The sequence below is a fragment of the Vulpes vulpes genome, chromosome 9, assembly GCF_048418805.1.
Source record: "Vulpes vulpes isolate BD-2025 chromosome 9, VulVul3, whole genome shotgun sequence".
Taxonomy (NCBI): Eukaryota; Metazoa; Chordata; class Mammalia; order Carnivora; family Canidae; genus Vulpes; species Vulpes vulpes.
The window spans coordinates 16,565,905-16,590,073 of record NC_132788.1 but is presented as its reverse complement, the minus strand read 5'-3'; the positions used below and the strand labels follow the sequence as shown (position 1 = coordinate 16,590,073).

At 58.0% G+C, this 24,169-nt stretch overlaps 3 protein-coding genes and 1 long non-coding RNA gene across 4 annotated transcripts; 3 read left to right on the top strand and 1 right to left on the bottom strand.

The window, feature by feature from the left end:
- Nucleotides 1–509: 509 nt before the first annotated feature.
- Nucleotides 510–13,913, bottom strand: LOC140593833 (uncharacterized). Its single transcript, XR_011994154.1, has 3 exons — nt 13,782–13,913; nt 5,064–5,140; nt 510–628 (listed from the first exon to the last, which is right to left on the bottom strand). It is a non-coding gene; the product is annotated as an uncharacterized lncRNA (long non-coding RNA).
- On the top strand, nt 876–9,693 carry LGI3 (leucine rich repeat LGI family member 3). Its single transcript, XM_026007952.2, has 8 exons — nt 876–1,486; nt 2,379–2,450; nt 3,314–3,385; nt 3,732–3,803; nt 3,908–3,979; nt 4,576–4,745; nt 4,891–5,055; nt 7,509–9,693. Exons 1-8 carry the CDS (start codon nt 942–944, stop codon nt 8,324–8,326), a joined length of 1,986 nt encoding a protein of 661 aa, XP_025863737.2. The 5' UTR covers nt 876–941; the 3' UTR covers nt 8,327–9,693.
- REEP4 (receptor accessory protein 4) lies at nt 12,928–16,911 on the top strand. Its single transcript, XM_026007953.2, has 8 exons — nt 12,928–13,385; nt 14,186–14,258; nt 14,622–14,698; nt 14,790–14,910; nt 15,327–15,440; nt 15,842–15,977; nt 16,141–16,295; nt 16,384–16,911. Exons 1-8 carry the CDS (start codon nt 13,354–13,356, stop codon nt 16,447–16,449), a joined length of 774 nt encoding a protein of 257 aa, XP_025863738.1. The 5' UTR covers nt 12,928–13,353; the 3' UTR covers nt 16,450–16,911.
- Nucleotides 16,912–23,587: 6,676 nt separating this feature from the next.
- HRURF (HR upstream open reading frame) lies at nt 23,588–24,148 on the top strand. The gene has a single exon (XM_072719450.1). The coding sequence runs from the start codon at nt 24,034–24,036 to the stop codon at nt 24,136–24,138; it is 105 nt and encodes a 34-aa protein (XP_072575551.1). The 5' UTR covers nt 23,588–24,033; the 3' UTR covers nt 24,139–24,148.
- Nucleotides 24,149–24,169: the final 21 nt, after the last annotated feature.

Genomic DNA, 24,169 nt, shown 5'->3' with positions numbered 1-24,169 from the left:
CCATGCACCGGAAGCCCGAAGTGGGATTCGATCCCGGATCTCCGGGATCGCGCCCTGGGCCAAAGGCAGACGCTAAACCGCTGCGCCACCCAGGGATCCCAAGATTCTATTTATTTATTCATGAGGGACACACACACACAGATACAGGCAGAGGGAGAAGCAGGCTCCCCACAGGGAGCCCCACGTGGGACTCGATCCCAGGACCCCACGATCATAACCTGAGCCAAAGGCAGACACTCAACCATTGAGCCACCCACGCGTCCCTGGACCACACTTTGAAAATCCCTGGTATAGAAGTACCACGGTGAACTTTGGCAGAGCGGGTTGAGATCCCTGTTCTGTGGCTTTCTTCGGGCGCTACCAGTCTCACATCTCTTCTCTGTAAAAGGGGATTCATATCATCCACTTCAAAAGGTTGGCAGCGTTAAGTGCATAGAGTACACAACACACAGTAGATGTGACATCAAGCTCGTGACTGCTTTCCTCCTCGTTTGGGCCTGTTTCCTCATTTGGGACAAAGAGCTGGACCAGGAAACATCCAGGGCTCTAGGAAGGTTCAACAGTTTACGGTTGGGTAGGGAGAGATGTTCCAGAATTCCACACACTCCAACTGGGTGACAACATTCCCCTTTTCAGCGCAGAGAGAAACAAAGGCACATTCTGTTCACGGGCTTGTGGAAACACATGTGAACACAGCTACATACGCATGTCGCTGATGGCACACCCGTGAACTCTTCTTGTTCAGAGGACGTGTCCCCTGAAGGCCACGACAGATACACGGGCACACAGAGGCACGCGGATCCACAGCGCGGAAGTGCGTCCTGGGGGAGCGCGTGCCCCCGATGCGCACAGGTGCACAGTCATGCGGTCATGGGGTGCACACGTACGCCTCGCACACCTGCACTCGCGACAGCCTCACTGCGTGCCAGCCAGCCAGGCAGATGGCCCCAGGGACCGCCCCTAGGGCAGCCAGCGGCCAGGGCCGCCCCCACCCCTTTCCGGGGACTCCCCACCCCTCCGCCCTGCGCGCGCCCCCGCCGGTCAGCCCTGGCTCGGCTCCGGGCCCGCGCAGCTCTACCCCGGCGGCTGGCGGGCGCGAGCAGGGGAGGGGCCCGAGCCGCCCGGGCCGGAGGACTCCGCTGTGCGCAGCGGGCGGCGGGGCCCCTGGCTGCGGCAGCGGCGGCGGCGGCGGGGAGGCGCAGCCGGCGCGGGGTGGCCGAGAGCCGCGGGGCGGGGGCCGCGGCCGGTGGCCCGGGGCAGAGCTTGCAGGCAGCATGGCGGGGCTGCGGGCCGGCCGGGGCTCCGGGCTCGGGCTCGGGCTGCTGGCGCTGTCCGCGCTCGGCTGCTGTCTGATGCTGCCAGTCGGCGCCAAGAGGCCCCCCAAGACGCCCCCCTGCCCGCCCAGCTGCTCCTGCACCAGGGACACCGCCTTCTGCGTGGACTCTAAGGCAGTGCCCAGGAACCTGCCCTCCGAGGTCATCTCTCTGTGAGTGTCCTGCCCTGGCTGGGGAGGTGGGGGAGCCCAGGGAGGCAGCCAGGCTGCAGCCGCTCCGAGAGCCCCTGGGGAAAACCCTTGCTCCCCCTCTACAAAGTGCGGGGAGCGGGAGGACTCTGGGGGGTCCTCGGGGACTGGAGATTCAAGGCATCAGCCAGGTGGAGAGTTCTGTAGTCATGCAGGCTCAGCAGCCATGGCCGGGGAAAGCAGGAGTTTGTGGCCAAGAATGAATCATCACCACCGCCGGCAACAATGAGACCTACTGTGTGCGGGGCTCTGGGCGCGGGGGGAGGGGTTGTTTACAAGGGCATGTGGGCCCCTGCCTGTGATGTCACACCAAGGGCAGAAAGGCTTTTTGTGGGGGGAGGGAGGGTGGAAGCAGGGGGAGGGGTGGAAGTGAGATACACCCACAGGGTGCCCTGGCACGGGACAGCCGCCTGGGCTTCCATTCACTCTGCGCTGGGCCAGCCAGCCTGTCACTTGCAGTCAGTGGCCTCAGGGACTAGGTGGGGTGTGTGGTCCTTGAGAGCAGGATGCTAACCTTCTGGGGTGAGCATCCCCGGTGCTCCATCCCTCAACAGCACCCAGCACAGAGTGTTTGGATGATCTTGAGGGTGTGGGTAATGGAAGCTTCTTTTGGCTGAAGGGGAAGCTCAGCCTGGGGCCACTGGTGTTCAGAGAGGCAGGAGGTGAGCACAGTGATGAAGAAGGCGATGAGTTTATGAAGGGAAGAGAAAGATAGCCCCAGGTAGGGAGCCCAGGCTGGTGAAATGGGAAGTTTCCAGGCCAAGTGTGCATAGAACCATCGCCCTGTTCACCTTGCGTGCCCCCTCCCCCAGTCCCTGCATAGTCCCCACTGTACTGACTCCAGTGTCCCCTGCAGGACGCTGGTGAATGCTGCCTTCTCTGAGATCCAGGATGGAGCGTTTTCCCACCTGCCACTGCTGCAGTTCCTGTAAGGACAGGGCCTTGGGAAGGGCCAGTAGGGGGTAGGGCAGCAGAAGGGCATGGACACCCCCCTACCTCCATCCCCCTTCCTCAGACTGGGGAGAGAAGAGCAGATAGAGCAGATGCAGGTAGCCACTGCGGATTAATAGATTAATGTACAGGTGTCCCTTTTCTTCCCTGGATGGGATAGCCACCAAATGTGGATCTGCCTAGAGTCAGGAAGGGTACAGGGAGTGGCAGTGGGGAGAAGGAAGGTGGGGGGTTGCATGCAAAAGCCAAGAGTGGGTATTTGGGGCCCAATTAGGAATGGACTTACTTCCTCTGGAGAGCCAAAGGAATTGGATGCAGTAGCTTGGGCTGATGCCAGAGGGTGGACACTGCAGGGGAGAGGGGTCATCTCAGAGACAGCTGACCCCAGGGAGCAGGGTTTGAAGAAAGAGCTGGGGGTCGACAGGAAGGGGCGTGTAAGGGTGTGGAATTTTAACAGAGCTGCTTCTGCTTGAGGCCCCAGTTGCAAGAGAGTACCTGTGAGTTACTCCAACTCCTTTTCACTGCAAGTTATCCTAAAACCCACAACCAGGCTGAGAGGGACTGAATGAGCTGGGGTGAGGGTGGGGGAAGAAGTGGAGACAGAGACAGAGAGACACACAGTGGGGAAGGACCCAGCTTGATAGGAGTGATCTGCCCCAGGACAGGCTATTGGGTGGTCTTGCTGCAGGGCTGCTCTGGGGTGGGGGTGTGGGCCAGGTGGGACTCTGTGGGGCAGCATGGCCTTGGAACTGTGAGGAAGCGCCAAGGGGAGGCAGCAGGCTGGGGGCTGGTGTGATGGTCACACCCTTGGAAGCTCTAACTCCCCCTCTGTCTCTCCAGGTTACTCAACTCCAACAAGTTTACTCTGATTGGAGACAACGCTTTCACAGGACTGTCACACCTCCAGTACCTGTGTGTGGCAAGGAGCCGGGCAATGGCAGCTAGGAGGGAGGAGGGAGCCCCAGGCCTGGGTGCGGTGGGCTGAGAGGGCAGGTTGAAGGAGGAAGGCTGGGGGGAGAGGGGAGGGAGAGCCTTTGAATCCTCTGACTGCAGGACCCAAGCTGAGGGTCATTGCATCCATCCCTCCGCCTAAACCATCTACCTGAATGCCCTGTCACCACAGGCTTCATGTCACCAGAATCAGAATGGAAGCCTGTCTCAGGACCATGGGCAGGAATCTAGGTGGGACAGAAGGAAATAGCTGGTTGGGGGTCTGGGATCCTAAGTGGCATCTAAGGTGAGTTCTCATTTTCTCCAGCTTCATTGAGAATAATGACATCTGGGCACTCTCCAAGTTCACCTTCAGAGGACTCAAGTCTTTGACACACCTGTGAGTACATCATGTCCATACACACATTGGACCAAAGTCCCATCTCTCCTGTGGCCTTTGGCCTCAGTCACAATCTTCAGGTGACCCAGGGGTCTCTCTTGCAGATCACTGGCCAACAATAACCTGCAGACACTGCCTAGAGACATCTTTCGGCCCCTGGACATCCTGAGTGACTTGTAAGGCTGAGCCCTACATCTTTTGACAATGCCACAGAAGGGTGTGTCGCTGGAGGGAGTGGTGTGGGAGTCAGAATTGGGAAGATCATAAGGTCTTGAGAGGCTGGGAGTGCTTGGGTTTGGGGATGCCTTTTAGAAGGCTAAGTAGCTACACAACGCGCACGCGCGCGCGCCTGTGTGTGTGTGTGTGTGTGTGTGTGTGTGTGTGTGTGTGTTTATAAAAGACATATATGTATGTCTTTTAAATATGTGCTTTTTAAATGTATGTTTGATTTGAACATACATTAAATACATTAAAGTCCTATAGCATGGCCACAACCATTAATCAGTATTCACACAAGAAAACCCAAACAACCCAGGATTGTAGAAGGTTTGAGGAATTGAGATGCAAGTAGGGTCTGAGATTGGGCCCCTACTCTGCTAACCAAGCATGTGTGCATGGGAGTGTGTCTAGCCCCAGGGGATCTTTTCCCTAACCTTTGCAATGAGCAGCAGCCTTGAGTATATCTACTTCCAAAAACCTAGAGAGCCTGGGTGGGCAGAGCAGCTGGGAGCCTGCTCCTCTCTCTGTTCCCTCCATCACCCTCATGATCCAGGGACCTGCGGGGCAACTCGCTCAACTGCGACTGCAAGGTGAAGTGGCTGGTGGAGTGGCTGGCACACACTAACACCACTGTGGCCCCCATCTATTGCGCCAGCCCTCCTCGCTTCCAAGAGCATAAGGTGCAGGACCTGCCACTGCGGGAATTCGACTGCATCACCACGGGTAGGATGTGCTGCCGGCAGCCCTCCCCAGAGCAGCTCCACAGATACTGCTGGAAGCACCCCCAATCCCCAGGCCAGCCACCCATTCCCCCAACAAGCTCTTACTTACCCTTCTTCTCCCCACCCCTCACCTCTTATCCCTGCAGATTTCGTGCTGTACCAGACCCTGCCTTTCCCAGCAGTGTCAGCTGAGCCCTTCCTTTACTCCAGCGACCTCTATTTGGCTCTAGCCCAGCCAGGTGCCAGTGCTTGCACTGTCCTCAAGTGGGACTATGTTGAACGGCAGCTTCGAGATTATGATAGAATCCCAGGTACCTACCCCCAGCCTGGCTGTGGTGGCTCCGATTTAAGGAGGCAGGGAGGTGCTGGGCTCCATCGTTCCTCTCCATTGAATTCCTGTAGGTAGAGGCATAGATGAGACATGATCTCTGCCCATAATAACTTCCCAGTCTTTGGGGAGAAGCCAATACATACACAGATAACATCCATATAATAGGTGGGTATGAGGAGGGAGATATGAATACGATGCTCTGAGATCACAAAGGAGAGGCCTACCTTTGAGGTCAATCAAGGAATGCTTCCTGGTAGAGGGGATGCCTGAGCTGAGTCTTGAACGATGAGGGAGAGTCGGAGGTGATGCCTAAATGCCTGGCTTAAGTAACTGGGTGGTGCCAGTGAACCAAGGAGGAGATAGGAGTGGCTAGTGAGTTCAGCTTGAGGTCCACTGAATTTGAGCTGAGTCTAGAAGGCGGAGTTCAGAGAAAAAATGTGGGAAGGATATTCTGGCAAAGATAACAGCATGAGCAAATTCAAGAAGGTGTGCAAAAGCTTAGTACATGAGTAAGTGCCTGTGTAAAAACTATAAGCATCTCATATGACTATAGCATAAGGTTCAAGGTGGAGAGAAGCAGATGAGACCCAAGAGACAGGTTATGCACAGGTTTTGAGCAGAGTGTGTGAACCAAACCAAGGTGTATTTTAGAACACTATGCTGTATGGAGAATGGCTTGGCACTGGGTAAGACATGTGGGCACACCATCACGGGAACGTGCTGGAGTCTGGGCTGGGGCAATAGCACTGGGGATGGAAAGAGATATTTAGAATGGAGGAGTGAACTGACACAAGAGGAAACAGAAAATTTAAATTATCTCTGAAAGGACTCAAAGTCCTTATAAAAAAAGAAACCCGGGCAGCCCCGGTGGCTCAGCGGTTTAGTGCCACCTTCAGCCTAGGCCATGATCCTGAAGACCTGGGATCAAGTCCCACGTCGGGCTCCCTGCATGGAGCCTGTTTCTCCCTCTGCCTGTGTCTCTGCCTCTCTCTCTCTCTCTCTGTGTCTCTCATGAATAAATAAATAAAATTTATTAAAAAAGAAAGAAAGAAAGAAAGAAAGAAACCCTTCACCCAAAAGAAGACTCCAGGGCCAGATGGTCTCCCTGGTAAATTCTAGAAAACATTTACAGAAGAAATGACAGCAATCCCCCAAACACTGTCTTAGAAAGCAGAGGGGAGGGTTGACAGGACTCGAGGCCAACCAGCTGTGGAGGAGTGAGGGACAGGGAGCTGTGGGGGATGGCTCCAGGTTTCTGGAGGGGGTGACTGAGTAGAGCCACAAATGGAAATTGAGTACACAGAGGAGCACACAGATATGTGCCTAGTCATGGCCAGCTGGAATTTGAGGTGCTCTTGTGAGCGTGGGCATGGAGGGTCTGAACTGCAGCTTGGGAGCTGGGGATCATGAGGATCTGGGCAGGTGGACCAAGGCTGTGGAAGGGATTTGGGGTGATTGCCAGAGCCTGAGGTTCAGCATCCGCTTTCTTGCTAGGGAGAGGTGAGGAGGAGAAGGGTGGGTAAAGCAGCACTGGGAAGGAGGAGAGGAGAGGCGATGATCCGGGACACCAGGACAGGTGAAGTGTGTCCCCATGTGCTTCGGGTACCTGAGAAAGGGCCATATCAATCTGGTTATTGAGCAAAAGTACATTCATGCAGACATCCTTGTGCATAAAAGTCCTTTCAAAAGTGGGAGTGCTTAGGAGAATGTGTTTTCATACACAACTATGCAAAAATCAAACTGACATTGGGTATACCTCGGCTCTGTCACCGGGCTGCAGATGGGATCAGACTCTTCCTCTTTCCCTGTCTGGCATCTGGCCAGCCGGCTAGCTTTGGGCAAGTCACTTAGACTCTGAGCCTGCTCCTTTTTTTCCTTTTTAAGATTTTATTTATTCATGAGAGACACAGAGAAACAGGCAAGGGGAGAAGCAAGCTCCTCACAGGGAGCCCGATGTGGGACTCGATCCTGGATCTCAGGATCACGCCCTGAGCCGAAGGCAGATGCTCAACCACTGAGCCACCCAAGTGTCCCATAAGCCTGCTCCTTTCGATGTGAAATGGGCAACATAATAGGATCCATTTCAGAGTTGATTAAGTGAAGCGATCTGTTCACACTTAGCACAGTGACTTCACACAATAAAAATTCAACAATTGACATTATGGCTAAACAACTGGTCAATATCGAGGGGCACCTCTTTTGTGCTCAGTTTTAGCTTATATTTAAACCTTAGGGGCAAGGGTGGAGAGACAGTGATGCAGAGACAGATGACTAGCTGTGAAAGGCGGCTGAGCTTCAGGGATGCTGTAGTGGAGAGCCTTAGTTCTGGGCCAGGGTCAGAGGGGACTGACCCCCTTTCCTGAGGGCTTGGCACAGGGTGGGGGTCTGCGGCTGCCTGACACTCCCTGATGCTGCCTCTCCTCGTCCTGGCAGCCCCCTCCGCGGTGCACTGCAAGCCAATGGTGGTAGACAGCCAGCTGTACGTGATTGTGGCCCAGCTGTTTGGTGGCTCTTACATTTACCACTGGGACCCCAACACCACGCGCTTCACCAAGCTGCAGGACATCGACCCACAGCGTGTGCGCAAGCCCAACGACCTAGAGGCTTTCCGCATCGACGGCGACTGGTACTTTGCCGTGGCCGACAGCTCCAAGGCGGGGGCCACCAGCCTCTACCGCTGGCACCAGAATGGCTTCTATTCCCACCAGGCCCTGCACGCCTGGCACCGAGACACCGACCTGGAGTTTGTGGATGGTGAGGGCAAGCCACGGTTGATTGTGTCCAGTAGCTCGCAGGCACCTGTGATCTATCAGTGGAGCCGCACCCAGAAGCAGTTTGTGGCTCAGGGTGAGGTGAGCCAGGTGCCCGATGCCCAGGCTGTGAAACACTTCCGTGCCGGGCGCGACAGCTACCTGTGCCTCAGCCGTTACATCGGCGACTCTAAGATCCTGCGCTGGGAGGGCACCCGCTTCTCCGAGGTGCAGGCCCTGCCCTCCCGGGGCTCCCTGGCCATGCAGCCCTTCCTCGTGGGTGGCCGCCGCTACCTGGCGCTGGGGAGTGATTTCTCCTTCACGCAGATCTACCAGTGGGATGAGGGGCGCCAAAAGTTCGTGCGGTTCCAGGAGCTGGCTGTGCAGGCCCCACGGGCATTCTGCTACGTGCCTGCGGGGGACGCCCAGCTGCTCCTGGCCCCCAGCTTCAAGGGACAGACGCTCGTGTACCGGCACGTAGTGGTGGACCTCAGTGCCTAGAGCGGTGCCGAGTCCTCTGGGCGTTCGGGTGGCCCCTGGAGGCTAGCATAGAAGTCTCTGTGTGAGCAGCATGTGTGCCCATGTGAAGACACATGTAACCAACCTGCATACGTGCCCTCACAGATGTCCCCCGTGCCCCCCGTGAGCATGGGCACACACTGTGCACTAGCCCAGGGGAGCCGCTTACCGTAGTTGTGACAGCATGAAGATTTGTATATGCACCAGGCAAGCCGGCGGCCCTGTGCCCCTCATGTGTGGGCACATGTCGGCCCCACACCCCTACCTAAAGGCCCCCTGGCCCGTGATCTGCCACTTTCCCATGCTCCGGCCCCAGGGGAAGAGTGGGAGGGGCAGAGCCACCCCCTCCTCCTGTTTTTCGGCTTATCTTCTCAGCTCTCTGGCCTCTCCTTGTCGGTGCTCCAGGTGTGTGTTTATCTACTCATGCTCCGCATTGCAGCCCACAGCCACATCCTTCACCCTACTGGGTTCACTCACCCATGCTGTCCTCCTTGTGCATGCACCCAGGGACGCTAATGGACACCCTCAGTTACACATGCACACGCACCTGTTGACATTCCCACTTCTGTGTGCATATGTCCAGATTCAATGTGGCCTAAGGATGGTCTCCTTCATCACCTTGACTCTTTTCTTGGAGAAGGCACACAGCACCTGCCCTCCTCTGCTCATCCCTGGTGTGCCTACCCTGTAGCTGATAAGGATGGGAATGGTGGTGCCTGCCTCTGAGTACCAGCTTGGTCTCCTGGGGGCAAAGCCCCTCTGCCCAAAGCAATAACAAAGCAGACCCTGAGTTCTTCTGGGGGCCCTCTCTGTTCTCACTGGAGTTTCCTGCTCTGAGCCTGAATCCAGCTCACCTGTGGACAGGAGACCACCTGGAAAAAAGCCTTTCAGCTCTTCTTTACTGTAGCTGCCCCAGCTTCAGACCACCCATTGGTTCAGCCCCACCTCTGGGCTGTGGTGGGTTCAAGAGCTGGCCACTCCGGGGGCTCTGCAAGTACCTGGGCCAACTGGGTGGGTGCCAAGAGTGGAATGGGGCTAGAGAGCATCTTAGGGATCCTAGGGCTTCTCCGATCCACAGAGGCAGGCCGCAGGCATTGCCTTTTATTGCAAGCTGAGCGATAGAGGGGGTGAGGGTCCGGTAGAAGCAGCACCTGGGAGCCAAGCTTCTGCTGCCCTCTGCTGTATGCTGGGAATAGACAGCTCTGAGCTGCAAGGCCAGTGGAGAAGGCATGGGGTGGGGAAATTTCTCTGCGTCTAGACTGTGTGAGGGCCTACTGGTGGCAGGATGCCCAGGAGCACTCAGGGGCAATGTGATGATTCACTGCTGCAAATAAAAATTTCCCACCCCATTACTGACTCTCAGGTGTCCAATGGCTACAGTGAGAGGCAGCTGTTTCACTAAGAACAGAGCCAGGGCTGTGCTCTCTCTGTCCCTACTGTTTTTAGGGGGCCAGCATCAGCATTCAGACCCCCTTCTTCCTTGCTTTTTTCCAGAGGTGCAAGTGGGTACCCCACGATCAGCTGGTGCTGGGGTCAGGAGTTCATAGTGATGACACTCAGGTGCAGAGCAAGTGTGACTACTACCTGAGTCTACCACCTGGGGCTGATTCATGACCCAAATGTTCTTCCTGGAGCTCCCAGTCTTGGGGCCCCACCGAGACTACAGAAGAGATACAAAGCATGCAATCCTGTCCCTCTGTCAGGTCAACTCCAACCAACATGGCCAAAGACAAGCGCAACAGTCCCTCTCCTCACCTCTCCCCTCCACTCCACTACTGCCACCCTTGCCCTAGGTGTGAGATTTCAAGCAAGTCCACTGAGTTCCGTGGCCCTTGGCTTCTCCTTCTGTGAAGTAGATAAAACCTACTCTGTCAACTCTTAATTCTGCTACTTAGCAGCGGGCGTGGCCTCAGCCATGTTATTCCACCCATTTGTATCTCCGTTTCCTCATCTATAACATGTGGATAATCAAGACACCTAGCTGACACGGTTAGTGTGAGATTTACATGCATGAAATGTATAATATATTCGTATATGGATAGCCCATGGAATAGTGTGTCTGACACAGAATTGTGACTTGTATTGGTCCTTGGGACTCCATGAGATGCAGAGGTGGCTCAGAGAAGGGTACTTAGTGGGAAAGGAGGCTGATCTTTGGAGAGAACTGCTGTCTGTGGACCTGGGTTTCTTATCCATCAGTCTCAGAGCCCCTGAGCCCTATGTCTCACCTGTAGCCTCAGGTGCCCAGACAAACCTGCCCCTGGCCGAACCTCATAATGGTGAATCTCACAGGTGCCATGTCTGGGGTTCCACCTCTTGAAACCATATCCATATGCTCTTGGCTTAGCAGGTGCCTCACAGGTCCCCCAGCCACACTATCCTGGGAATTCCTGCTCTGCTTTCTCAAATGGGGAATGGCCCTTCACTCTATGCCAGGGAGAAGTTGCCAGGGGAAGTGGGTTGAGCCTCCCAGACACATTGGCACTCTGTTGCCCGGTAGAAAGATAAACATCATTCTGACTGTCACTCCCCCTAGGACTCCTTCCAGGGGTGGGAGACACTCCTCCTCTTGAATGCCACAGCGAATGAGGCCTGCTGTATGCCTGCCTGGTCACCTGCCCTGGGGGTCATCTGTGTGTCCAGAGAGTTGCTTAGCAATCCAGTGTAGCTGGGTAACTATGTCAACATCTCATGACCAAAGGCCATGAGAGACAGAGTCCACTCACTCTGCAGAGCTGAGGATGACACCCCTCAGCTCCCAGCCGCACACCCCTCCACGCTGGGCCCTGCTCCCAGGAGCACACCTCTGATGTCCATTAGATTTCCTATGCCATCAGGAGGACCAGGAGTCTCTATGTGAGAGACCTTCCCCTCCAGGGTGGTCTTTTGGGGAGAGAGGTCTTAAAGTGGGCACAAGAGAGCTCTTCACCAGCAAGTGAGGGTAGATGCTGAGGTCAGGTCAGGTGACTCTGGAAGGCAGCCAGGGAGGACGTGGTTCTGCAGCAGGGACCAAAGGGCCCGCAGTGCACATGCACACAGCCCAGGCACCCTTATCTCCCGAGGAACGGGTGCTCTTCTCTCTACTGCAGCCCCCTGCTCCTCCTGAGCTGGCCCCCTATGGAGTTACCACATCCTTTTTTCTAGGTGCAGATTTTCACAACGTCTGTGGCTAGAGATGGAGGGTGGGACTCTGGCTCTTGGAGTTTCTTGTTCTTCCAACATAGGGTAGGAGCGAGGCCCAGGGTGAGGGGGTGGTTAGATGGGAAAGAGGGAGGCCTCAGGGAAGTTTCTCCTGTGGGTCAGTTTCACTGCTAGCTCTCACACCCCACATCACCAATAAAATGGATGATAGTAATTAAGACTACATAATTACCTTGTGTTTATTTATTCCCAGGAAGCCTCCTTTCCCTGGCCCCCATCATTATTTATTCCATCCTCTCTATAGGTGATGGGAGTTAACTATGGCTCTAATAAAAAGTAATAACTGTTCAAGTTTCCCATCCCCATGGTTCTAGGTAACTCTGCTGCCAGCCCTGTGAAGCAGGGGGGAGGCTGCGCAGGGTGAAGGGCACAGTCCCCATTGTCAGCGGGAGGATTGGGGCACTGTGCAGAAGAGATACAAAGCATGCAATCCTACATACAAAGTTCTGGAAGCCACCAAGCCTGCCTTCTCCTCTGAGCCTCCCACTTTCTTCCCCATATACACCTGCCCCTGGAGGAGCTTCTCCGTTCCCTCTCGCCTTCCAGAGCTGTGTTCAGAAGACTGATCATTCTGTCTTCATTCACCCATCATCCAGCAACAAATGCCACTAGATGCTGTTACTTTTCATCAATGGTGAATAAAAGGGGGGGGGGCAATCTTTGCAAGACCTTGCACACAAAAATTAGCTACTAAGTGGCAATTGTTGATATGATTCAGCTCTTGGGGACATTTGTGTTCTGTCCTCACAGAAATAGGTGGAATTTCAAAGGTCTGGTGAAGAAGGCATGGGTGGGGGGTGGGGGCTGGGGGCTCTCTGTCCAGAATGTCTCGTGGTCAGTCCGCCCAGGTATGTGCCTCTGGAGAGGTATCCCTGAGAGAAGTCAACTCCTGAAGCCCACTCTTCGGGGTGAGTCTCAAAGGGATGATGGGCCACGCATGTGACGACAGCTCGCCTCTCCCACTTCCTCCCGCTTTCTTTCTGGGTCATCTCAGCGTCACGGAGGCGCTTATGCATCTCCTGCCCCGCAGCTGCGAGACCTGGCTCGGCCGGCGCTCCGCCAAGCCTCCCTCCCCTTGTGCGTGAGCCTGGAAGCGGGATCCTGCACCCGGCCCAGGACTTTTTCCCATTTTACAGAAGGGAAAGATGAGGCAAAAGGGGAAGCCGGGGAAGAGCCGCGAAAATTGTGGAGTCCAAGTTTCCTCCTCTGCATCTTTTTTGTTGCGGTTTCCCACCCCTTGATCTTGCCAGTGCCGGCGGGCTCCTGGGCCCGCGGGCCCCCACGCACGACGGGGAGGCGGGTCGCCCTTTAAGGGGCGGGCCCCCGGCTTCCTCGCCCTCGCCCCGCCCCCTCCGGGCCGCACTGCGCCTGCGCGGGGCGCCGGAGCCCAGGGGTTGGGCAGCGCGCAGTTCCGTGCAACTTTCAAGCGAGTTGCAAACTCCGCCCCGAGGCCGGTACCGGTGGCCCGGCGCCGCGAGACCGCGGGGACCGGGGCGAGCGGAGGCCGGACCCGCCCCGCGGCGCGGCCGGAGCCCGACACCTGTTCCCGGCGCGGCATCCGCCCAGGAGCGCGGCGGCGAGGGAGGACGTGCCCGCCCCGGGCTCCCGAGTCGGTGCCCCCGAGCCCGGCCTCCGAGCCTCGGCACCGGGCCCCCCGCTCTCCGGCTCCGCGCTTCGCAGACTCAGGGGCGGCCCGAGCGCCCCTCTGGTTCCCGCGCTTCCGCCGAGCCCCGTCCCAGCCCCGCCTGAGCGTCCCTCTGCTCCTCTTCTTGGGGGATCCCCTCCCCCTTCGTCCCCGAGGCTGCAGGATGGTGTCCTGGATGATCTGTCGCCTGGTGGTGTGAGTATGGGTGCCTTCCTACACCTTCTAGCCCCAGGAGCCCCAGCGCTCCTGATCTGGAACACGGGGACATCTGATGGGAAAGGGGCTTCCTGTGGGGCTCCCTCAACACTCACCGTGAGGGTTAACGGACCTGCGGGCCTGCACGTGCCATGGGGTACCCTGGCTTGTCCTCCAGCCCTCAAGCCTCCTTGGTTTGTGGCCACCCCTCCCGCAGTCACACACACCGCAGACAGGTGTGTGGGGCAGAGGACTTCAGGCCGACCTGCAGTCCCTTAGCAAACACAAGGTGTTGTGGCACGTCATGGGCGGATGTTCCAGGTGCCTGCTTCCCTTCTGAGCAGTCACCTGACTCACCATCCTGGCCTCAGCCTCCCCATTCTGGCCTCTTCTCACCTTTTAGTACTCCATCTGGCTCCAGTATTCCTATCTGCAACCTGGCAGTGCCAGGTCTGGTGGCCGTGGACCTGATGGCATGTCCACGGGAGCGGACAGCCTGGTGCTCTCACCAACTCAGCAGCCTGCCTCCCACCCACCTGTGTGCGGCTGTGTGTGTTCCCGCTCGATCATGCACCCATAGGCCACTGATGCAGGCCCAGGCAGGCTTGGGGTGTTTGTAAACAGCAGGGTGGGGAGGTGGCCTCCAGGGCACTGACTCAGGCACACATTGTGCAAGCCAAGCGGGAAGAACAGGTAGGCCCTTGCCACTTCACATCTGTGAGGGAGGTGGCCACCTGGTGGGGCAAGGAGGACAGGATGCTGCTCATATTCCCCCTCTGTTTTATGGGCTGCTCTTCTAGGCTGGTGTTTGGGATGCTATACCCAGCTTATGCTTCCTACAAGGCTGTGAAGACCAAGAACATTCGTGAATATGTGAGTGTGGCTTTGGCGGGAGGGCTTCATTCAGGTCTGGGGGGACTTGGCAAGGTGGGGAGGGTCTGAACTGGCATCCCCTGCCTCCAGGGCATAAGCAGGTGGCATATCCTAAGCAGAGTGGGTGTGGTTGGAAGGCAGGCAATTGGGGTGCCCATGCAGAATCGTGTGGGTGAAGCTTCTTGGGGGTGGGTCCAGAAATGAGTGGCAGTTTCTCAGAGGCAACTCTAGGGCCAACTAGTTGCCAGGAGAATGCAGCAGGACAGGCTCTCTGGAATCTCTGGGTCAGCCTAGGACAGGGGAGTTGGCTCTGCAGGCTCAGCTGCTGGCCTCTGACACCCCCACCCCCACCCCCACCCCCAGGTCCGATGGATGATGTACTGGATAGTCTTTGCACTATTCATGGCGGTGGAGACCTTCACAGACATCTTTATTTCCTGGTATGCATGCAGGGGGCCTATGGGCTGTGGGGAGGTGCTGGCCCACTCAGCCTGGCTCCCTGCTGACCTTGCCCACCCTGTCCTCTGACAGGTTCCCTTTCTACTATGAGATCAAGATGGCCTTTGTGCTGTGGCTGCTCTCACCTTACACCAAAGGGGCCAGCCTGCTTTACCGAAAGTTTGTCCACCCGTCCTTGTCCCGTCATGAGAAGGTACTTCGGGGGGAGTCATGGAGTGAAACATAGGGGTGGGTGTGAATGAAAGGACCCTGGACTCGGGGTTCAGAATACTGGATGATATCTGGGTTCTAATCTGAGTCCTGTTGCCCTTAGCTGTGGGACCTTGATAGAAAGTAGCCTTTTTCCTCTTTTGCGATAATCAAATGGGAGCACATGTGAATGTGCAGAGCTGGCAGTTGTTTTGGGGACAGTGGGAGAAGGCTGAGCATGGTCATCCCCTGAGGTGGGGGAATGGGTGGGTGGGGAGCCCTGCCCTTGGTGTGGTTGCCAGCGCCCTGTAGGTGGGGGTGGACAGGGAGGCACAGGACGCAGTGGCTTCTCTGGGTCTGCAGAGGAAGGATGACTCCCACTGTGCACCTGAACTCTTTCCCCTTCCCCGCCCTCCACAGGAGATTGACACCTGCATCGTGCAGGCCAAGGAGCGCAGTTATGAGACGATGCTCAGCTTTGGGAAGCGGGGCCTCAACATTGCTGCTTCAGCCGCTGTACAGGCTGCCACCAAGGTGACCTGGGCCCCAGCCCTCCAGCAGCCCTCCCACCCCCAGTGCCTTCTGGGGGAGTCCAGCTCTCTGTCAGGGAGCTGGGAGAGAGCACCAGACCATGCCAGGGGACAGGGTAGGAGGTGATGGGTGGGGTGTTGGCCAGAGGATGGAGCTGGGCCAGTGACCGCGAGCGGTAAATCCTGCTCTCTGGGCCTTCATTTCCTGTTGGCAGCACAAAGACATGGAGCTAGAAGGTTACTAAGTTGCTTTCAGTTCCGAAGCCAGGGCCCCAGTGATGACCTGCCAGTCAGTGCTTAATTTCCCTGCACAGCTGCCCTGGTTCAGACCTGGGAATAGAGGATGCTGCTAGGATCCCCTGCTCCATCCCTCCAGGTGATGCAGCAGCTCCCCCTCTCTTGCAGAGTCAGGGGGCACTGGCCGGAAGGCTACGAAGCTTCTCCATGCAGGACCTGCGCTCTATTCCTGATGCCCCTGCCCCTGCCTACCAGGATCCCCTCTACCTGGAGGACCAAGTACCTCTTCGCAGGCGACCCATCGGTGAGTAAGAGAGAGATCTGGAGCTGTTTGTTCCAAGAGGGATGCTCCTTCCATTTGAGCTGTGGCTTCCCTGGGGATTAGAAGAAGGCGTGGCTGGGCCCCAGGCCTTCAGACTGTGGAAATGCCCAGCTTTGGCTCCCTGGCCTCTCCCTCCTCTATTCAGGGTACCGGGCAGGGGGGCTGCAGGACAGCGACACCGATGATGAATGCTGGTCGGATACAGAGGCAGTCCCCCAGCCACCGGCCCGGCCCCGAGAGAAGCCTCTCAACCGCAGCCAGAGCCTGCGTGTGGTCAAGAGGAAGCCGCCCGTGCGGGAGGTCAGTGGCCAGGAAGGTGTGAGGGAGGTGGGCTGTCCAGGGACTTTGGCCTACACCTCCTCCCGTTGTATCTGCTCTCTCCCCTCAGGGTACCTCGCGCTCCCTGAAGGTTCGGACAAGGAAAAAGACCATTTCTTCAGACATGAATGGCTAGGATCTGCAGAGCCTGGCCAAGTCTTACCTCTTGCCTTATGGAGTACCAGGGACTGCTTGGAGGGGGTGACTGGGTACACATCTGACCTGCCTACACCAGCTGCTCAGGCTGTGTCCTCCTGGCTCCTGCTCTCGGTTAGGGGCTGGGGCGGTGCACAGGGATATACCTGTGATGTACCAAAGCAGGCTGGGCCCATGATTCTATTTATTGCCTTTCTCATCCTTATACCCTCTTGGGTGTGTGGGACCAGAGCCCTTCCCAGACCTCTGCAAATGAAGCCAAAAGTCCACCCAGCTGTGTTCATTCCTTCCTGTCCTTCAAAGTACTTGACAGCCTCCTCTAAGGCCCTGTGTGTGTATGTGTGTGTGTGTGTGCACACGTGCGCGTGTTCCCTGGTTGTGTTTTGTGTTGGTGAATGAGGTCAGGTTTATGCACATTTTGGTAAATAAACATATAAAAGTGTTCTGTTTGTCCTGGTTTTATATTCCTGGTCCTCACAGTACACAATGCTAAACAGCCTGTTACAGGCCAGTCCAGGCCTAGGATGGGGGCTAAAAGGACAGACCTTTTGGGGCCAGTCTCCTGGTGGGGGCACGTAGCCATTGACATATAGTTGTGATGTGGCAAGTACTGTCACAGGAAGCTCTTGGAGACTTCTGAGAACACAGATGGGAGACTAGGGGTGGTGGTGGGGAGGACACCCCGGAGAGGGGTCAGAGTCTGAGACTATAAGCGGAGGAGATGGCATTGGACCTTGATGGGAAGCAGAAGGTAGTGGGAGCAGAGGTGTGGAGGGAACTCTGGGCAGCACAGTAGTTTCATGGGGATTAACTGGAGCTGTAAACAGTTAGGCCTGGGGAGACCAACTGCCTCCGTGGGCCCTCAGGGGTCTCTAGGAGGCAGCTCTAGGGGCATTGAGTTCCTGTAAACATCCCAGATGGCATTGGGAGCATTGCATGTCTTCGGAATGGCCGCGAGAGGGCAGCAGCTGCCAGGGTCTGGGCTGCCCCTAGCTTCCAGGTCAAGGAGGGTGGGGTTGGGAGTCTGGCCAGAGCCCTGCCCTAGAGGGGCCTGGCCTCTGGCTGGCCGGCTGGCTGGCTGGGAAACGATGCAGAATTCTGGTCTGGACTCCAATGGCCCTCTCTGCTGCTCCTTCCTGTTGTTTGTGGTCATTGGTGCCCTCTGCCCCATGCATGGAGTCTCCCCTGTTCTGAGATCCAGGCTCTTTGCCCCAGCTGACTCTACTCCATCCCCTATGCTAATCCCTGGGGCAGCCTCAATGGCTTTGCCCTCCCCTGCCCCTGGGTTCTGGTCTCACCACACTATCCCAAGGCTGCTCCCCTCGGCCACCCCATGCCTGCTCTTCCTTCCCACTTTTGATTAAGCAAAGAGGTGGATGGGAAGAGGGGAAATAGGGTGGTCACCCTGAGTGACCTGAAGAGTATGGATTAACTCTTGGTGTGGGGATTATCTGGGTTTTATTTGGGGAAGGCACTTAATCGGCCGGAGTGGTTTAGCCCCTCACATATTGGTGTTCAGTGATTTCCTATCTAGGTGTTCCCTTGCATCGTGGTGTTGTCTCATCTCTTCCTTTGTTCATTCAGAAAACCCCTATGGAGTGTTTCCCGGGTACCGGGCACGCTTCAAGATACTCAGGATGTGGAGTCTAGGAATAGCTGGTATCTCAAACATGACTACCCAGCAGCTCTTGCTTGGAGCCCCCAACATACATTCACTTAATCTTCACAGCAACCTCCAGAGGCAGGTACTATTATTATAACACCCATTTTACAAATGGGAGAACAGGCACGGAGAGGGCAGGTGATCTGCCCGAGGTTACACAGCTAATAAATGGCGGAACTCATCTTCGAACCAGGCAGTGTGGCTTCATCACTGTGTGTGTCTAAGTAGATGAGAGGAGGCCAGAAGAAGGAGACAGAGCTGTATTGAACACCGGTTGTGCACCCGGCCTTGTGCTGGGCATTTCATAGAGATGGTCTCCTCGAATCTTCCTGACAAGGCTGCAGGTAGGGCTTAGGCCCATTTCACAGATGGAAAAACGGAGACTTGGAGAGATGAAGTAGCTTGTCCCTGGTGAGGCTGCCTGTGCATGGGGGCCCTGTCTCATGAGGCAAGCTCGCCCAGAAGTTGCTGTGATAGACATGGAATGGCAGGATCCACACCCCGGAACCCCGGGGGTGCACAAGAGAGGAGTATGCAATGAAGGAGTGAATGAAACATAAGCCCAGAGGAAAGGGCACTGGGGGGAGGCCTGAAGCTATGGGGTGTTGACGCTGCTGAAGCTTTGCTTGCTCTCATTCTAAAGATGGGCTTTAGAGTGGGCAGCAGGGTCCCCCGGGCCCCTGGGTACAAATGGTGACAGTTTTCTTAGGCCCAAGATCTTCACCTTCCCCTCTCCGAGCCTCCTGGCTAGCCTGGCTGCCCCACAGCTCCAAGGCAGTGCCTTTCCTGACTCCTGGGTGCTCACGTAGGCACCCCCCCCCCCACCTTTGCTCCAGCTGTATGAATCTCCCGCCCTCTCGACAACCTTTCTTTCCCAGCCTCCATAGCCTTCCTTAGAGACCTGCCTTCTCCAAGAAGCCTTCCCTGACTGGCTAACCCCTTCTCAAGCTCCCAAGGGTCCTGATCTCTGGCCTGCTCCCAGTCCTGGGGACACCGTGGGCTGTGCCGGTATGCCCATCACCCTTCCCTCCCCACCCAGCTGGCCTCCCCTAAACCTGACTTGCTTTGCATCTGCCACCTCTGTCAATCTATTAGCTCCATGCTGTTGCCCTCGCATGATCTTCCTCTTCTACCCCATTCTCTGTCCTGTTCCTATTTGCCCTGTGATCCCCACTCAGACACCACCTGTCCCAGGAAGCCCTCTGTGAGCACACCCCCTGCCCCTTTGGAACTGATTGCTCATCCAGACCTCTCCATATCTATTCTTACAATCTGTTTTTGCCTTGAGCACATTAGATTTTCTCCCCCTTTCATTGTGACTCCATAAAGAACAGACTTGCATCTTACTCACTTTTGTATCCCAGCCTAGAACAAATAGTGGTTTAGTCAAAGTGAAATATTGTCATACATGCGTGGCTCAGTGGTAAAGGCTCACTTATCTATTGTCTGACTTGTGAGCCCAAGCATCCCCTCCTTTGTGAAGTGCCCCCTGTCCGGACTTCCCTGGAGTGGGACCAGAAGTACCCTGCTAACATGCTGACTCCCATAGTCGCCACATGGTGCCCAGCATGGAGCCTGACACAGAAGAGGCCCCAGCAACTGTTCAATGGTGAAAGAACAAATGCACGAATTGAGTATAAGCTCCTCGAGGGAGGAGACAACCTTGCACTTTCATCTCTGTGCACTGTGTCTCCTTGGTAATGCCAGGGTCTCTATAGCACACATTTGCCAAGTGGCTGCTGTAATTACATGGGTTCCAGGACATTCTGAAGCCAGAGGGGAAGGGCCAAGGGGAATTATAAATTCTGGAGCATTTCTGGCCAAGCATACATGCCTTCCTGAGACTGGAACATTGGGTGTGGGCTGGGCTTCCCTTGGAGCCCCCCATGTCCCTCAGAATCACTGAGACATCTGCCACCACTGACGCTTCTTCCCTCTGCAGGGGATTCCAGGCCCTCAGGCCCCAGAGGCTCTGGCTTGCCCCTGTCCCCCTCAGCCTTCCATCATCCACCGCTATGCCCAGGCAGATCAAGGCGGGGCCTCTGTTCCAACTGGCCTGGAGCACAGATGTGCTGGGCCCCCAAGCGAGCTCTGGGCACTGAGAAGGGAGATGTCCCTGGGAAGAACACACTTCTGCTTGGCCTTAGGCAAGGGCCTCCATGGGTTTGCACCCTGGGCTTACCCTCCAGCTTCCCCATCCACCTTGCCTGTTTGAGGGTCTCCTCCATCGTCTCCCAGGAGCCAGCTGTGTGTGGTCCTGAATTCCTGGCCTCCTCTTTTCTGCCTCCACACCGCCCCACCTGCCTTTGGACCTCAGATGGCTCCCTCCCCCCAACTCCTTGGCTCCCTTTGGCCTGTGGCCCTTGTGTGTCCAGGTCCCCCTTCCTGCCCCCGGCCTCTGTGTGCACTCGGCCCCCACTGCCATCCTACCTGCCACTCTTGGGCGGCAGGTAGTCAGCCTCTTGTTCCAACACTGCCCTGGCCCAGGCTGAGTTGGGGAGTCTGGACTGGCACTGCCCCGCCCATGAGGGGGTTGACAGGAGCACCCAGGCTCTCACCTCTTGTCCTAGATAGACATCAGGGGCTGACCAGGATGCCTCATAGCTGGGTAGGGGACAGAAACCCCAGCAGAAAAATGAGGCCTGCTACTCAGAAAATCCTGGGTGCCCCCCCCCCATCCCACCCCCCCTGCCCCACCCCGCCCGGAACTGGGTTGCTAGGCAGAAGGTCCTGAGCCTGGGGCAGAATGAGGTAGCTCTCTCTACCGGGGTGGTTAGACTGCAGGGGAGGGGAGGTTGGGGGAGGGAGGAGGGGCACTGGGGAGGTGCGGACTGAGAAGAGGAATTAGGTCAGGGGTGTGGGTGGGTGGGCATGAGAGGAGGGGGCATCTGCTCCAGAGCTTCCTCCTGGCTCCAAAAGCATCTCAGATACTTCCCTTCCTCTCCCCCTCACCCCAAGTCCTGGGAGAATTCTCCCCAGTATTCCCCCTCCCCCATGCCCCCTGGTCCAGGCGTTGCCACAAAGGTGGGGGGCAGGGTGGGGGGAGGCCAGCCTCAGCTGTCTGAAGGATGGAGGGGCTGGGGAAGTAGGGCTAGGTGCCCAGACGGCCGCGTGTGTGGGAGGGGATGTCCTCAGATGCCCTCCACCCGGCAGTCCCCGCTCTGACGTGGGTGCCCCCCCCTCTCCCCGCCCGGATTAGTGGCAGCTTGGCCTGACTCTCCGGGGCTCCTTCCCCCGCCCCCGCCTGCTGCCCTCCCCTGGGCAGGGGGCTGTTCCACCCGAGGGGCACTGTGCTTGCCCAGGTAAGGGGCTCTGGGGACAGCGTGAGGGCAGCCGGCTCGTGAGTGCTGCTGCGCTTGTCAGCACGAATGTGTGTAGCAGTGTGTGTGTGTGTGTGTGTGTATCTGTGTGTATGTGGGTGCAGGCGCGTGAGGGGTCGGTGTGAGCCCAGGGTGGGCCCCTGCGCTTCTGGGGGTGCTGGTCAGCTTGCCTTTGTCCGTGAAGCCAGCATTGTGTCCACGCGTGTGTGGCTTTCCTTCTGTGTTTGTATCTTTTGTGTGTCTCCTTAGATCTGCTCCGTCCTCAGGCACAGAAGAGCCGGCTCCAAGGGCTCTGTGGGCTGGTGGCATGGGCTGTGGAGCAGGATGGGCAGCTGGGTGAGGGCGGCAAGGGCCTTCTCCCTCGACCCCCCCATGACCCCCCAGGCATTTCAGGAGCCTGTCCTGAGAGTCCTGTTGGGGTCCAGAGACGGTGACCTGACAAAGCAGACATGGCAACTGGGGTTGAGGTGTGGGGAGATATCTGTCCTGCTCCCCTGGGACAGTCCCCAACTCCTTTGGGGATAACAGTGACAGGCCCTCAGGGCCCAGGACTGCCCAGGCTCCCACCCTGCTCTGCCCAGCCTCATTTAGGCCCTCAGCTGATTAAATCTACCCCCAGACTCTCCCACGAGCTTTGGCTGCCAGAGGACACAGATGGGGGACCACAGGCACACCCCACCCCCCTACCCATACCCTGGAGCCAGCCTTGTGTGTGTGTGTGTGGTTGGGGGGTGGGGATCTGGGGCTTGGGGCTTTGGCATCACAGCGCTCATTAGACCCTCCAGGATCATTTCCCCTGGTGCACTCAGGTCCAGGCCACCCCTCAGGGGAGCTGGGGGAGGAAGGGAGTGTTAATAACTCAGTCATGTAAACAACCCCTACCAGCCTGCCCTGCCACAGAAGCGGCCTCTGGGGGGAGGCGGAGGGGCTGAGCAAGTCTATGCCAACGTGACCCAAGTCCTGCCCGGTGCCCCTTCTGGCCTTCTCTTCTTGGGCCCCCTCCTCTTCTCCTCAACTGGTAACAGGATTCCTGCCTGTCTTTCAGTCTCTTGGGAGACAATTCCCTCCTAGCTCTTCATGGCTCCTCTCTCCAGGGATGGTAGTGTGACTTGGGACCAGGCTGGAGGCAATTCCAAAACTCATCCCTTCCATGGGATGGGGGGTCGGGGGTGATACTGCCTCTGTCCCAGGCTGGGTGAAGGTAGGCCGAGGATGGCTTCTCTAGGGAGGCAGGGGAGTTGTAGGGTGGGAGGTGGGGGCCTGCAGGGAAGGGAAGCGCCCGTTGGGCGTGTGGGTTTCAATGTGTGTCTGAATCTGTCTGTGTGTGTTTGAATCTGTCTGTTTGTGTCTGTGCTCTGGAACCACCCCCGCAGAGGAGCCGGGATGCTTCCTCGGGTGGAGGGTGCCCTGCTTTCCCATTTCCTCTCCTCCTCTCTGCTCCCTCCCAGGAGCCACTCCCATGGGCTCCTCTCCAGTGCTGGGCCTGGAAGCACTAGGAATTGGGATGGGACGGACCCCCCAGAAGACCAGGCTGGAGCAGGTGTCGGGGCTCCTCTGGTCCCACCTCCTCCCTGGGCACTTGGTGAACCCTAGGCCCTGAGAGTAGGGACAGAGGAGAGCCTAGGTCTCCTCAGAACTGCTGAGGCCGACTCGGTGCCTGCTATTGGGCCCTGGAAGGGGGCTTGTGTCTAGAATGGTGAAGAGCAGCTTGGTGGGGTGAGGCTGAGGCAGGGCAGACCTGTGCCGGCGGGGTGTGCGGGAGGGAGTGCGGGAGCTGGAGGACCACAGGCAAGTGGTCCAGGAGGCACAGGGTCGGTGGCGCGGGTCGGGCGCCCATCACTGACCCGTGAGAACCCGACTGCCCCTGCCAGCTCCCGCACTGCCCCCTCCCAGCCGCCCCGCCCTAGCACCCCGGGGGGCACCCCGCCCCACCGTGGCCAGGTCCGGCCCCTCCCGCCCTTTGCTCCAGTTCCCGGGCTTGGCACCTATAGTGGGGGTGCTGCCCGCCTGCCAGGCTCCGGGGCCGGGCCCACGGGAGGGTGGGGCGGCTGGGAAGCTGGCACGCTGCCCCGGGGGAGCCTCTCTCGGCAGGCGCCCGGGTGCCGCGGGGGGGAGGGGGGAACAAAGGGCTCATTCTCCCCCTGCGCAGCCGGTGGCATCGCCGGGGCGTTGGCGGAAGCCCCCGGGGCCCGGGAGGGGGCAGGCCCAGGCGGGGCCGCCGAATCACGGGCTCCTGTTTCCCGCAGGGTGCTGGAGGAGGAAACCGGCGGAGCAGCTTCCCCACTCTCAGTTGCGCGTCTGGCGATGGCGATGAGAGGTCCTGCTGCGCTGCCCGCCGCGCTCCCCCTCCACTAGCCGCGCCGCGCCGCGCCCTCGCCGGTGCCTCTCTCGGGACCCGGGATCGGTCCCGCGCTTCCAGGCACGACCCCCTCCCCCGGCCTCTCGGCCTGCCCCCTCTCGGCGGTCTCCCACCCGGGGCGCGCGCTCCCCCCGGCCCGGCTCCCACTCTCCCCCCGGGGGCACCCGCTCCCCAGCCCCGGCCCGGCCCTCCCCGCGGCGCAGCACGGAGTCTCGGCGTCCCATGGCGCAGCCCACGGCCTCGGCCCAGAAGCTGGTGCGGCCGATCCGCGCCGTGTGCCGCATCCTCCAGATCCCGGAATCCGACCCCTCCAACCTGCGGCCCTAGAGCGCCCCCGCCGCCCCGGGGGGAGAGCACG